Source organism: Cyclopterus lumpus, chromosome 9 (assembly GCF_009769545.1).
Source record: "Cyclopterus lumpus isolate fCycLum1 chromosome 9, fCycLum1.pri, whole genome shotgun sequence".
Classification (NCBI taxonomy): domain Eukaryota; kingdom Metazoa; phylum Chordata; class Actinopteri; order Perciformes; family Cyclopteridae; genus Cyclopterus; species Cyclopterus lumpus.
The window spans coordinates 9,356,593-9,369,430 of NC_046974.1; the positions used below are offsets into that span (position 1 = coordinate 9,356,593).

The window sequence follows — 12,838 nt, forward strand, 5'->3', positions numbered from 1 at the left end:
GACCTGCGGAAAGCAGAGGCACCAGGCGCGACCTATATATATATATATATAGTTATATATACATATATATATACCTATATATATATATATATATATATATATATATATATATATATATATATATATATATATATATATATATATATATATCCTGTTGCACGAAGCAATACCTCTCTTAACCTCCAGGCATGTGTAACCTCTGTGAGATGTCTCCTGGCCAAATGAATCTCATGGAGCTGGGCAGGCTTGTCGTAACAGCAGTTAATTCCACATCTGCATTCATGACAAAGGACAACATAGTACGGTCATCTTGTGTATATTCGTGAATCCTGCGTTGCTCTGAGGATTAACCATTGTTTATACACTAGTACAGTGGTACAATGAAATAGTGATCGTGGATTTAAATACATGTGAATAAAATAAATGAAATGGAATAATTTCTCAGAAAAACTGTCTCTGTTAAATATTATTTCTAGAGCAACGGCAGTAATAGGCTCGTTCGAGATGAGCCAGTTCTGCGCAGAATCGATCACCGGCGATCGGCGCGCGATCATGCGGGTTAGATATGTGTCACACATGCTCCCGACTTGCTCTGAAGTCATGCACACGATACTCTCACGAAAGGCGTCCGTCGATTTTAGAGCCAGGCGCCGCAGGAGCTCTCCATCCACTGCCTGGCCCAGTGCATGATGGGAAACACCTGGCTGTCGCCTCATCAGAGAGCTGATTGGCTCTTAGATCTGACAGCAAACACCACGTGTTGTAGAAAATCCAGGGCGAATTGTAAGTCTCTCTGTGCGCATTTGCAATTATTAAGACTGATCTGACCCCATATGTTACAGTAGGCCTATGTTGTTCTATTGAGTGTGTTAATGTTTTAAACATGCAGATGGAGTATTTTCTATACATGTTTACTCTGTTACACAATTGTTATTATACAATGAATAATACGTTAAACAAAGGTAACAGTCCAGTGTGAAAACTCTGTATAAATCTATGTTGGCTTATATATTTATTTTGTATTTCTTCTCATACATTTAATTCAGAAATAATTTCGAATTCTGTTCTTTTTTTCTGAGAAATTATAGATGTGTTTAAAAAAGCAATTATCGAGTCATGAAAAAGAACGGAGTATTGATAAGAGAAGCTCCTTGTAGTAATACAATCCTATAGATACCACATGGCACAACACTTGAAATAGGAGGGATGAACAGAGGGGTATGTTGCTTGCAATCTGCAACCTCAACACTCGATGCCACTCAATCTAATAAAAAAAAGACAGTTTTAGCCTAGAAACTGTCAACAAGGCAGTGTAGCCGTTACACGTACTAATCCTTAAATATTAGCAAATCACTAATGAGAAAAAACACAAATTTGCTCGATCTAAATACCTAAATGTCTCTACTTATGCATATAATTAGCACACATTGCAATCCTGTCTCTTTATTTGTACCGATCTCTACCAATATTTACGCATTCAAATTACCCTCCAGGTGCTTCCTGGAAGGCATGCACTTTGAACTTCCCTTGACGCGACTATCTCTTTTTACGTCTCTGGTTGAATCGTACAAGTTGCCGTCGTTGAAGAAAGTTGTGATTGGCCCGCAGATCGATCACTCATAAAACGCCGGCACTGGGAGGTGGGACTTGAGTAGATTTGCCGCTGTGTTCTTCTTCAAGATGGCGGAGCTGCAGTTGAGGCAGTGTGGCGCTGCATCGAGAATATAACAAATTAGAAAGGTAGCCTGGTGCACAATAGAAGACAGTCGTGTCATATTTATCGGTGAGTATTTCTGCACTAAACTGTGGTCGGACTAGCTTATCAGTTTTTCTACCGCGTAGATCTGCGACGCCACAGCCGTATAAGTGCTTGCTAGAGCATTAGCATAGATGTTAACGTTACCAGCGGCCCGACGTGCAGCTGTAGATTGAACAGATGCGCGAGATCGAGGTCCCCTCACTTTTTTATTTTAAGATTCATTTGCTTTTTATTTGAACGTGGATGGACGTTAATCATGTTCCCAAGCTGAATTAACTATCACGTCACGTTGAAGTCCTTTTAGTTCATCTTCTTGGTAGTAACACTAGTTAGTAGCCTATGTAGCCTATGTTAGTTATCTAGAGCTTTATGTCAATAACGTTATTCCTAAAGTTTAACTAATTTAACTGATGTCTAAAGTTACTCTCACTGGTCCTTTTATTCCCTCTAGCTTCCAGAAGATACCAGTGGAGGATGATCAGTGCCTAGATCCCATATTAAGCTGAATGCATTGTGATTTCCAATAATTGAGACAGTGATTCTGAAAGCTGTCTACATTAATGAAAAGAACAATGTAGTCCGCTTAGCATTTTCACCTCTGGTACGTGGTCTATACAGGGATGTGCTTCTGCATGCGTTCTGGCTTTAGATAAGAAGAGTTTCTGAACAGGTCAGATTTTAGAATACATTACCAGTTTGTTTAAATTGTATTCTATTATAAAGAGAAAATGGAGATAGATGATGTGCTACCCCCTCTCCCCTTGGAGCCACCTGATGATTTTGGCCAAGATGAGGGTAGAGCACCTCCACCACCTCCCCTGCAAACGTCCAGTGACGCAGAGGTAATGGACGTTAGCTCTGGTGGTGATGGATACACATACACCCCAGAGGACGGGGAAGCCAATCCACAGCAGCCCCTCAGCAAGGGCTCTATAACTTTCTTTAGCCACCTCTCAGATGAGGCTAGTCCCAATCCACCGTGCCCCAGAACAGCCCGCCACGCTCCCCAAGCCACCGGGTTTCTACCAGACCTCAAGCTGCTCAGAGATGTTAAGATCCGTGTAAGCTTCACTGAAAGCAGCAATAGCAAAGATCGGAAGGTTTTGTATACAGGTGAAGGGCAGGAGGGAGGAAGTGATGATGGCTTAGACGGCGTTAATGGTGAGTTGCATGACTCAACTAGCGAGCAGGAAGCAACTGAGGGAAGCTTTGGAGCAGGGAACATAGCTGGCAGAGGATCAGAGGAGGCAGAGCTAGAACTGGAGAATAAGGTAGAGTTTGCTGTCCTGGATGAGTTGGATGACCTCTACGAGAACTTCCTGGATAATGACGATGCAGAGCTTGGTGGCTTTAAGTCTGAGGTCATAGTTCAGCAGGAGCAAGCGGATGAGGAGGCCGTGACTTTCTCCTATGAGGTACGTTGGTTCTTATGTCTGCAGTAACCTTTATCATTATCAGTTCCACACCCATTTTGCCCTTAACAATCAGAAACAGAAATAATGTAGGCCTAATACAGTCCAAACAAGTGAAGGGCATTAATAACATTGTCATTATTTATCTGCTTTTGTGTCAATAAGACCACTGCTATGGCAAACGAAACAACAACAACAAGCTTGTTCAGTCAAAATAAAAGCAATGCAACATACCGAGTGGGCCAAGAGAATAACAATGTAACAATAATAGTGTTATATTGCTGCTCATCTGTAAAATGTCACATAATTAGATTGAGGAGAACATTACCGCTGACATAATAAAGTTCTCATTATAGCTTTCTCGTAATAGTATATACTGACGTCAAAATTAAACAGATTAATAACTTCCTGGACCATGTCTTCGCACTTATACCTGGAGACACCCCTACAAACCAAAACACACAGAACATATTTTAGTAGGAATGCAGCCTAAAGTAAGCCACAAATCATGAAAGTTTGTGGCATCTGTGTCATGGTGGTGGGTTTGTTCGGACTATTGCTTGTTTTCTAAATTGAAACCATCAACCTTGTTGCATCTGCTTAGCTGCCCCCACCCCACCTTGGTGTCAGGTCACCCACATTAAAAAAACACCTTTAGCCATGCAGATACTTTTAGTTTTATTTGGTGTTATTTATACATCCACCTCAATACAATGCAGCTGAATAGCATTGGATCTGTGGTCTTCAAAGCATAAAAAGTACATTTCGAAAAACTCAACAACCACTACACTTTCCAGAAACAATGTCCTGGTAACTAGATGATTTAATAAATCATGAGATGCTCAGTGCTTGAGAAATATTTTCTATCAAAGTACAAGCTCCATATAGTGTAAAACAACATTTGATGCTTGTAGTAAGACAGTTGGCATGCGTCTCCTTTACAATTTTACTGTGGTAAATACATAGGCCGGGTTGTATGTTTTATAGTTGAGCTACTGGGCAAACTAGAACAAACGGTAACTATTAATTGGAAGAGGACATTGGGAATCATGTAGTGTAGATTACGTGGAGCTAGAACTGAGAACAAATACTGTTATGATTTCTTGATTTTAATATTGCAACACATAAAACCTTTCCTGCATCAGTAGGTGTGAGTGGTTAAGTCGGGATCAAATTTATCACCTGACTTTTAGACATTTTTGTTTTTATTTATTTGTTTTTTATTACTCAAGTGAGGTGCTGAAAGAGGTTAGTGCCATTTATGTCTCCCATTAAATGCTGAGTTCTTTTGTGATGCAATAGTACTAAAAAAATGTATCAAAGCTGCTAAACAGTTGTAAATTAATCAGAAAATATATTCTGTTTTAAGTCAGAAGTATTTAACTTTTATGCCTCAATGTGGCACTGATGAGATTCTTTATTGTGGTGGAGTGCCGTACGGTTTTGTTATTTTATCCAATTGTTCACTTTATTAAATCTCATCAGACACAACTTTCTCTTAAACCGGTGACCCATCCTTCTCTCCTGGCCTTAACCATTGACTCTTCCAGGAGGAGTTTGACAATGATGTTGATGCTCTGCTTGAGGAGGGCATGCCACTCCCAAAAAAGATGCGTACGGCAGAGGACAATAATGGCGGGGACAGTGATCATCCGTCAGATGGTGAAGAAGGTGTTCAGCCCATGATGACCAAAATCAAGACTGTCTTGAAGAGTGAGTGGTGGATCTGTCTGTTTTAGGGCTGGGTACTCGCTAGGAATGGTGAAATGTGGTTTTAGTACGATGGGGCACAATTACATATAATATTCTTCACATTATAAGGTATTTAATTCATTTGTTTGTTGCAGCAGCAAGCATGGTTACAATATATACAATAATTGTACATGCGTGTTACATCTGTTACAAATTATAGGATAGTATTGTGTTTAGAATTTTTACGCATTGCTGCTAGAGATTACAATACAGGGTTTACCCGGAAAATTGGTTAACAATATTATTAAGAACTGCACAACTGCAATGGACAACCAAGTAACCCTCCTTTCTGTGTTGTAGTGCTCTGACATAGTATCACAATCGAAAAGCACACGCTGATGGCACCTTGACATATGCACACTGGTGTTGGTCAGGTGGTGAGATGTAAAACACTACATTCAAGGACCCACTAAACTAATCAGGTTTGAAATCCTAATGGTAAATGAAAAAACTCGAGTCTGAAACTTTTTCAAAACTATAGATTAGTGATCAAGTAATTGATTTTAAAAAAGTTCAGTAACATTTTACTTGCATGTTTTGTCCTAACAATTCTTGCCTTACATAATACTCAAACCTAAACCCTACTTTTGATTAAAACTATTTTAAACATTAATTTCAAGAGTATGAAAACCTCTCGACTGATTGTCATACGATTATGAGTTTTTAGGTAATGCATAAAAGTATTTTAAAAGTTTCCCCCAAAGTGATGGTGTCGTAATTAGTGGCTGCATTTACATTCCCCCTCTATGCCAGGTCGTGGGCGTCCACCCACCGAGCCTCTACCTGATGGGTGGATCATGACATTCCATAACTCGGGCATTCCTGTCTACCTGCACAGAGAGACCAGGGTGGTTACCTGGTCCAGACCCTACTTCCTTGGGACTGGCAGCATTAGGGTAAGAAGCACCACTAGTGTCATGTCATATTATTTTACCACTAATTTGTTTGCAGGGGTTTTCATTTTATTTGTTGAGTGCACTTCTGTCAGTACTCTAAACAGAATTCTTACTTTCACACTTTGCTCCTGCTGTTGTGGTGCTGGTCAGTGTTCAGCAGCTGCCTCATAATATCATAATCGGCCACTGATGACCTCGTCTCATCTCTCTTTTTTCTTTTCTTTTTTTTTAAGGCCAAGGAAATATTCCAGCGTAGTTCTTGAAATACTTTTAACATTTTGTTACGAAATGTGTTCTTTTTGTCTTGATGCAGAAACATGACCCTCCTACCACCAGCATCCCTTGCCTACACTACAGGAAAATGAAGGATCGTGAGGAAAAGGAGCTAAATGCAGAGGTGACACCCAATGCAGAGGTGACACCCAATGCAACCGATGCAGAGATGACACCCGATGCAGAGGTGACTGCCGATGCAGAGCTGACTGCCGATGCAGAGCTGATACCCAATGCAGAGGAGTCTCCTGTCAAGCCCAGCAACGTGGCCAATGGTGACGAGGGAGCAGACAAGTCAGACGCTCCAGCGGAGGAGCAGGACAATGGCCCTCCCACCAGTGTGGCTGGCGGTGGGCCAAATGGAGAGAATGCAACCAATAACGGCCTGCATGGTAAAGTGTCCCACCTCTGTAACTTTGCCCACGGAGCCTTAGGACAAGTCAAAGCCAAGGTGGAGGTGTGCAAGGACGAGTCCATAGGTAAGGGCTTTTTATTGTACTTGTTCAGTGAGAGACTTCTAAAAGGTAATTGGTGTGTTTTTGCTGCTGAAAGTTGCCACGCTGTGTTTCATTGAGTGATATAACTTGATGAAACCTCCCCTCCAGAAATTGAAGAGTTTCGCCTGTACCTGGAAAAATGCTTTGACTTTGAACAAGTCACAGTGAAGAAGTTTCGTACCTGGGCTGAGCGAAGGCAGTTCAACAGAGACATGAAGAGGAAGCAGGCAGATTCGGAGAGGCCTATTCTGCCTGCCAACCAGAAACTCATCACACTGTCAGTCCAAGATGCACCCACTAAGAAAGGTAGCGATTATATAGATTTATAAAACACAACTATGTTTTCATTGTGATTAATCTGACGGGGATAATTTTTATTACTTTTTGCCCATCACACTGCAGCAGTGTAGTTAAAGTAAAAACTAACTTGCTAATTGAAAACTTACAATCTTTTGCAAAATCATTGTAAAAAGCCTTCATGTCCATATGTGTTATTTGTGAGTGACATATCTATTCTATCAAAGCTGTCCATTCATGTTTGTTGATGTATTTCCATTTTTCTATTATAACAGAATTTGTCATCAACCCTAACGGGAAATCGGAGGTTTGCATCTTGCATGAATATATGCAACGTGTCCTAAAGGTTCGACCTGTTTACAACTTTTTTGAATGTGGTAAGTGTCCTTTGGGAATTTAGGTATTTTTAAAGTCCAATGTAACTCTTGCTTTATCAGCAATAAATTGTTCAAGAAGAAAAGATTAGTTGGCATGGTGGAACTGGTATTTATTGTAATGTGTAAATCTGCTCTGCTCATTTGGTTGTCCATTTCTTTCTTTGTATTCACAGACATGTCCACACACAATTATTGCTGTTGCCTCCTTATACATTACAATTTGTTGACCGTTACAAGATATCAACTCAAACTGAATTTGTGTGACCCATAGAGAACCCAAGTGAGCCCTTTGGAGCGTCAGTCGTCATAGATGGAGTAACTTATGGCACAGGAACCGCAAGCAGTAAAAAACTTGCCAAGAATAAAGCTGGTAAGTTCTCTTTTTATTTGTGTGTGTGTGAGAGAGACAATAATGTAGTTATTAAATGGATTTAAAGGCTTCCCATAATTAACCAAATTGGTTGTGATGTGTAATGAAACTATTTAATACATCATGTTGGAGGTTTATGATTTATAGTTTTAATCAACTGAAACATATGAAATGCTTACTGTTACCTTGTTTGTATACTTGCATATAAGAATACTTAATTTCCTATTACTAGCAGACAGTTACATCTGTGGCACCTTCCGAGACAAAGAATACAATATATGGTATATTCTTAATGTATACCTTAGATAGTTGGTAAATCTACATGTTGTAATGTGTAAAACTACTTTTTCTCTTACTGGTAATTTGGGGTAAACTTCAGCTCGAGCCACACTTGAAATCCTCATCCCTGACTTTGTGAAGCAGACCTCGGAGGAGAAGCCTGTTGAGGGCGATGAACTGGAGGTACTTTCCCCTATTTTCAACATTTATGTTTTTCAATGAAGTGGAACATCGTAAGCTAAAGTTCAAGTTTGTTTCCCCAAAACTGAAAACTGGTAACAGGATTTTGACAACAATTGATGCCAACGGTATGTTTCCCTTGAATGTTAATGCATCTTTGGTAACACTCTGTGTACTCTGCTCCATAGTATTTTAATCATATCAATATAGAAGACTCGAGGGTGTATGAGCTGACCAACAAAGCAGGACTACTTTCGCCATATCAGATTCTTCATGAGTGCCTTAAAAGGTAAGAGCTAAAGCATAATGCCACCAGTAAAGAGAGAGAGAGAGTGTGTGTGTGTGTGTGTGTGTGTGTATATATATAATATTAGCAGTTGAGTTTAATCTGATTCACTATTACAATGGAACTCTGTTCATTGCATTGAACAAAAGTGATATTATTTAATTCCGTATTGATGCATATGATCTATCTTCGCTCTGCTGTTGAGGAATGTTTTGTCTGCTTGTTGTTTGCTTTACTGGGTAGACCTGGTCCTTGTTGCCGGTGTTTACAACCGCTGGTAGCAACCTGTCGCAACAACTCCGCCATCTTTTCACTCCGCTACTTAACATTAAAGGGATCATTTGTATTTTTGTTGGGTTGTATGAGGAGATGATCCATTGGTCAGTGTATTGCCTATAGATGATGGCGGTCGGCACAACCACAGTTTGTAGAAGCAAGCAGGACATTGTGGTGTTTAAAGGCTTCATTCTAATTCACCCAACAAAAAACTAAAAGATTGGAGGCAGCAGTAGACCCACTTAAAAAAATAAATAATCTGTAACTTTTTAATAACCTGTTCTGTCACTATTGTATTGTAGTTTTATATTTAAAATGTATTATGTCGTTTTGTTTAGAAACCATGGAATGGGAGACACAAGCATTAAGTTTGAGGTGATCCCGGGGAAAAACCAGAAGAGTGAATATGTGATGACGTGTGGGAAGCACACCGTGCGTGGCTGGTGTAAGTCGACCCTAAACCTCCTCTACCCACATGATGAGACTGAACAGGTCCACGTGTAGCACTGACGAGTTGGTGTTAATTTGAATTACCATGTCTGTTTTGGTTGACCTTGTGGAACGAACATGCATGTAGCTTTGAGTGACATGTTTTGTACATGTGCCACCAGGCAAGAACAAAAGGGTTGGCAAACAACTAGCATCTCAGAAGATCTTGCAGATGCTTCATCCCCACGTGAAGAACTGGGGCTCACTGCTGCGCATGTACGGCAGAGAGAGCAATAAGATGGTCAAGAAGGTAAGTACTCTCGTAAACATTTATTGTAACGCTTTGGTCATGGAAAACTTTGGAGAATAAACGTTAGTATTTTCTTAAAACTTTGATGTTGAGCTCTATTTACAGTAATTTCTTTTTTTTTAAGTATCTTAACAGGATAAGAGATCTGATTATGAGTATTGTGTACACTTTTGTTTTCCAGCTCACATAGTGCTGCTTACCAATAAACTCATTAAGGTCAATAGTCAAACCTTTAAAATAAATTAAAATGTCCCTAAGTATAAAAACCGCTCTAGTTACTGGCAGCTTTTTTAAGTGGCAGTCTTTAAGATTTTCATTTAAAGAAGTGTCTGTCAAGTCATTATCACTGAAGGAGGTAACTCAATGTTGCTTGAGCCTATAGCCTATTGCTATATTAATATTCATGTGCAGTACTACAAACTGGGAGTCTGGTGACATTCTTGAAATATTCACACAATTCTAAAAACTTTATGCTCATGTACTCTTTAAACATTTCTCGCAAAACAATTCCCATTGTTTCACTCAAAGATTGCCACTTTAAATAAGGGTTGATTTAGAATTTCTTTTTAAGATTTCAGGAAGGAATAATCAGACTATCAGCTGTACCGGCCATTGGCATGTGAACACGTTGCCTTGTTTACGTCAACACCAAGACAACGGTGGAAATATGAATGTTGATATCCTGGTAATGAAGACGGCACATCTCAATGACTTTTAAAACAATTTTTGCAGGAGAGCTCTGACAAGAGTGTGATCGAGCTCCAGCAGTATGCCAAAAAGAACAAGCCAAACCTTCATATCTTGAACAAACTACAAGAGGAAATGAGGAAACTAGCCAAGCATAGGGTAAGAATTGTTCTCTTTGGTGTAATATGAAGAGAAAACAAATGTACTTTTAATTCTACCCAGTGCATCTTGTCTTCCATAACTCCATCACATCTTTCTTTAGCTGTAACTCTGTGCTTAGATCTTTATTTGACTTTGGATTCAAACGTGTGAAAGTATAGTAAAATATCAAAGCAGGCATTTTGTCTCATAAAAGCACAGGTGTTACTAATAACACTAAAATAATGGATATAATTGTCCCAGTAAGCTGTGACCGTGAGCCAGCCTTCACAATATTAGCTAAAGAAAGTTCAGCATCAATTTTATGATTTTACACCTGTACTTTTCCTACGGTGTCTTGTCAAAATGCCTTGTGTAAAAAAACTATATGCCTTTTTATAATTCTTTCAGTGCAGGAATTCTCACTTCTTAAGACGAGAACTAAAGGGGGTTTACTTTTTCACCAGAGAGCTCGTTGAGGTGGAAAACAAGGTGGTGGATTTGCTCCAAATGAATCCCAGAATGTTATTTGGGCAAACAGTAAATCTGCCAGGTCTCAATTAGTCTACACTTGAGGCTTAGGAGACGGGATCATTTTTACACAACGTCTTAACGAGCATAGCCGTTGGTCAAAATGACATTGCCAAGATTTGTATATTTGAGAATGGATTGAATTTACTTATTTTTAACAACGTGGTGACTTTATTGTATTTATGTACCAGGAGGAAACGAGGAAGAAACCCAAGATGACCATAATGGAGTCTGCCCAGCCAGGGAGTGAACCCCTCTGCACTGTTGACGTTTAAGTCTCGAAATCACTGGTGAACCACGGCACTGAAACCCAGTCACTGTCAGACATCACACCCCACCATCCATCTTAATTATGCATCACTGAGATCTAATGGCAATTTCGTTACACGTTGACCAGGCCGGTAGAACTGCTTGCATCCTTCACCCATGTTTTGTTGTTTGGCTGGTAAATGTAAGGGTAGGTCTAAATGCACGGACAGACATTAGAGCAAATATCGTCTACCTCTCTGGATGCAGCCTCGTTATGGCACTAGAAGAAATGAAATAACCCGGGCTGCAGAGAAGGAAACATGAACCACATAAAAATAAAAAATGCATGCTTCTTTGACAGCAAAAACCACTACACACCACTTTTTTTGTTTTGTTTGAAAGTGTTGTTTTCAACAGTCAGAGTACCAGCACCTATTAGACTAGTTTAGTTTTTTTTGCTTCAATTATTTGAAAGGGACTACTAGTACTTGTGTATTTATACCATTAATTTTATTGTGAAACAAAGTTACTTGTTATTGGGTATTTTGATGGTTGGTGTTCTGGATATTTTGGGTAATGAATACAAAATAGGCAGTTTATTTGTCCTCCCCCCCACCCTCAGAATGGACAGCTGCCATCTTGGTTTGCCTGATAGAAACATGCATTGTGAAGTGATGACTATTGTTATGCACTTGTGTCCTGTCAAATATTTTATGTTGACTGATCTCGTTGGTACAGGAATCACTGCGTTTTGGGATATTTAAGTAAGTTGCATTTGGAGGTACCAGTTGCCTTTTTTTATTTTTATTTTTTCTTTCTTTCTTTTGCTTTGGCAGTACTAGGAAGAGACCTCCTGCTTCCCATGCCAACACTGCAGTTAACCCAAGCACAGAGTACTGGAATATGTTGAGGACAAATGTTAATTTCTTTAATGCTCTTAGTTCGTGCTAGCTTGTTAAAGTACTAATGCCATTTACACCAACTAACCATTCGGTACATTTCAGTTGTGGTGCCCTTAAGAAATCACGTTGATGACGTGTTGCCTTAGTTAATCCATTTCATGAAGGGCTCAGAGTATAATACACTGCATTGGACCTAAAACACCCTTCAACAGGAAGTGGAAAGACCAAGCCCCCTTTACCTGATAAAGCATTTGTTTAGCCAATTAGAAATGTACTGAAGACAGCCTCTAAAACAGATTGAGGGGAAATGTCTCCAGCATGTGCAGATTTTTAAGACTTGTCTTTAATTGAGTGTATTTTGTTTGTGCGTTTGCCATCGTTGTTACAGTATTTTCTGACCACATGTAGAACGCATTTTTATAAAAAGCAGCCTTTTAAAATTTACTTGGTACACTAACGTGAACAAAATGCGATCAAATCAATTAGTCTAACAGAAGCTGATGAAAGTGTGTGTGTATACCAAAGCTTACATACAGTCTTATGCATTTTATAGAAGTAATGTTGCAGTAGGAACATCTAGAGGAAAATACATAGACCCACTACTTGCTGGAACAAAAATAAACTGCTCTGCATCCTTCATCAAGTATTTGGCATATGCTGTTTTTTTTCCTTCTAAATGTTCAAGGACATCAGTTAAAACAAGGCTGTTGTGATAGTAAATTGCTTTAAGAATGTGCTTTACCCGCTGCGTTTGTTTTTTCAAGTGTGTCAGTGAGAAATAATTAATGCTTTTACATTTGTTCAGTTGTACCACTGAATTGTTTGAGAAGTTGCTGCTTAGAAAATGAAGTATGTATTGCAACCTGAGCTCCATGACTTTAGCGATATTTGTTATGCAAATAAAATGTATTGACTAATGATTAGAAAGCCTTTAGTTT

The 12,838-nt window shown here is 39.3% G+C and overlaps 1 protein-coding gene across 1 annotated transcript; it reads left to right on the top strand.

Annotated features, from left to right (window-relative positions):
* The first annotated feature begins 1,635 nt into the window (after positions 1-1,635).
* On the top strand, positions 1,636-12,820 carry dgcr8 (DGCR8 microprocessor complex subunit). Its single transcript, XM_034541266.1, has 14 exons — positions 1,636-1,783; positions 2,211-3,174; positions 4,722-4,884; positions 5,677-5,819; positions 6,133-6,571; positions 6,698-6,895; positions 7,162-7,263; positions 7,535-7,633; positions 8,013-8,095; positions 8,281-8,381; positions 8,993-9,099; positions 9,266-9,393; positions 10,126-10,239; positions 10,941-12,820. Exons 2-14 carry the CDS (start codon positions 2,488-2,490, stop codon positions 11,022-11,024), a joined length of 2,448 nt encoding a protein of 815 aa, XP_034397157.1. The 5' UTR covers positions 1,636-1,783; positions 2,211-2,487; the 3' UTR covers positions 11,025-12,820.
* Positions 12,821-12,838: the final 18 nt, after the last annotated feature.

What these genes read in the sequence shown, in the direction of transcription:
- dgcr8 (XM_034541266.1), top strand. Translation starts at nt 2,488, where the DNA reads ATGGAGATAGATGATGTGCTACCCCCTCTCCCCTTGGAGCCACCTGAT. An exon ending in TTGGGACTGGCAGCATTAGG is followed by an intron (nt 5,820 to 6,132) that starts GTAAGAAGCACC and finishes GTCTTGATGCAG; the next exon opens with AAACATGACCCTCCTACCAC. An exon ending in GGAAACTAGCCAAGCATAGG is followed by an intron (nt 10,240 to 10,940) that starts GTAAGAATTGTT and finishes TTTATGTACCAG; the next exon opens with GAGGAAACGAGGAAGAAACC.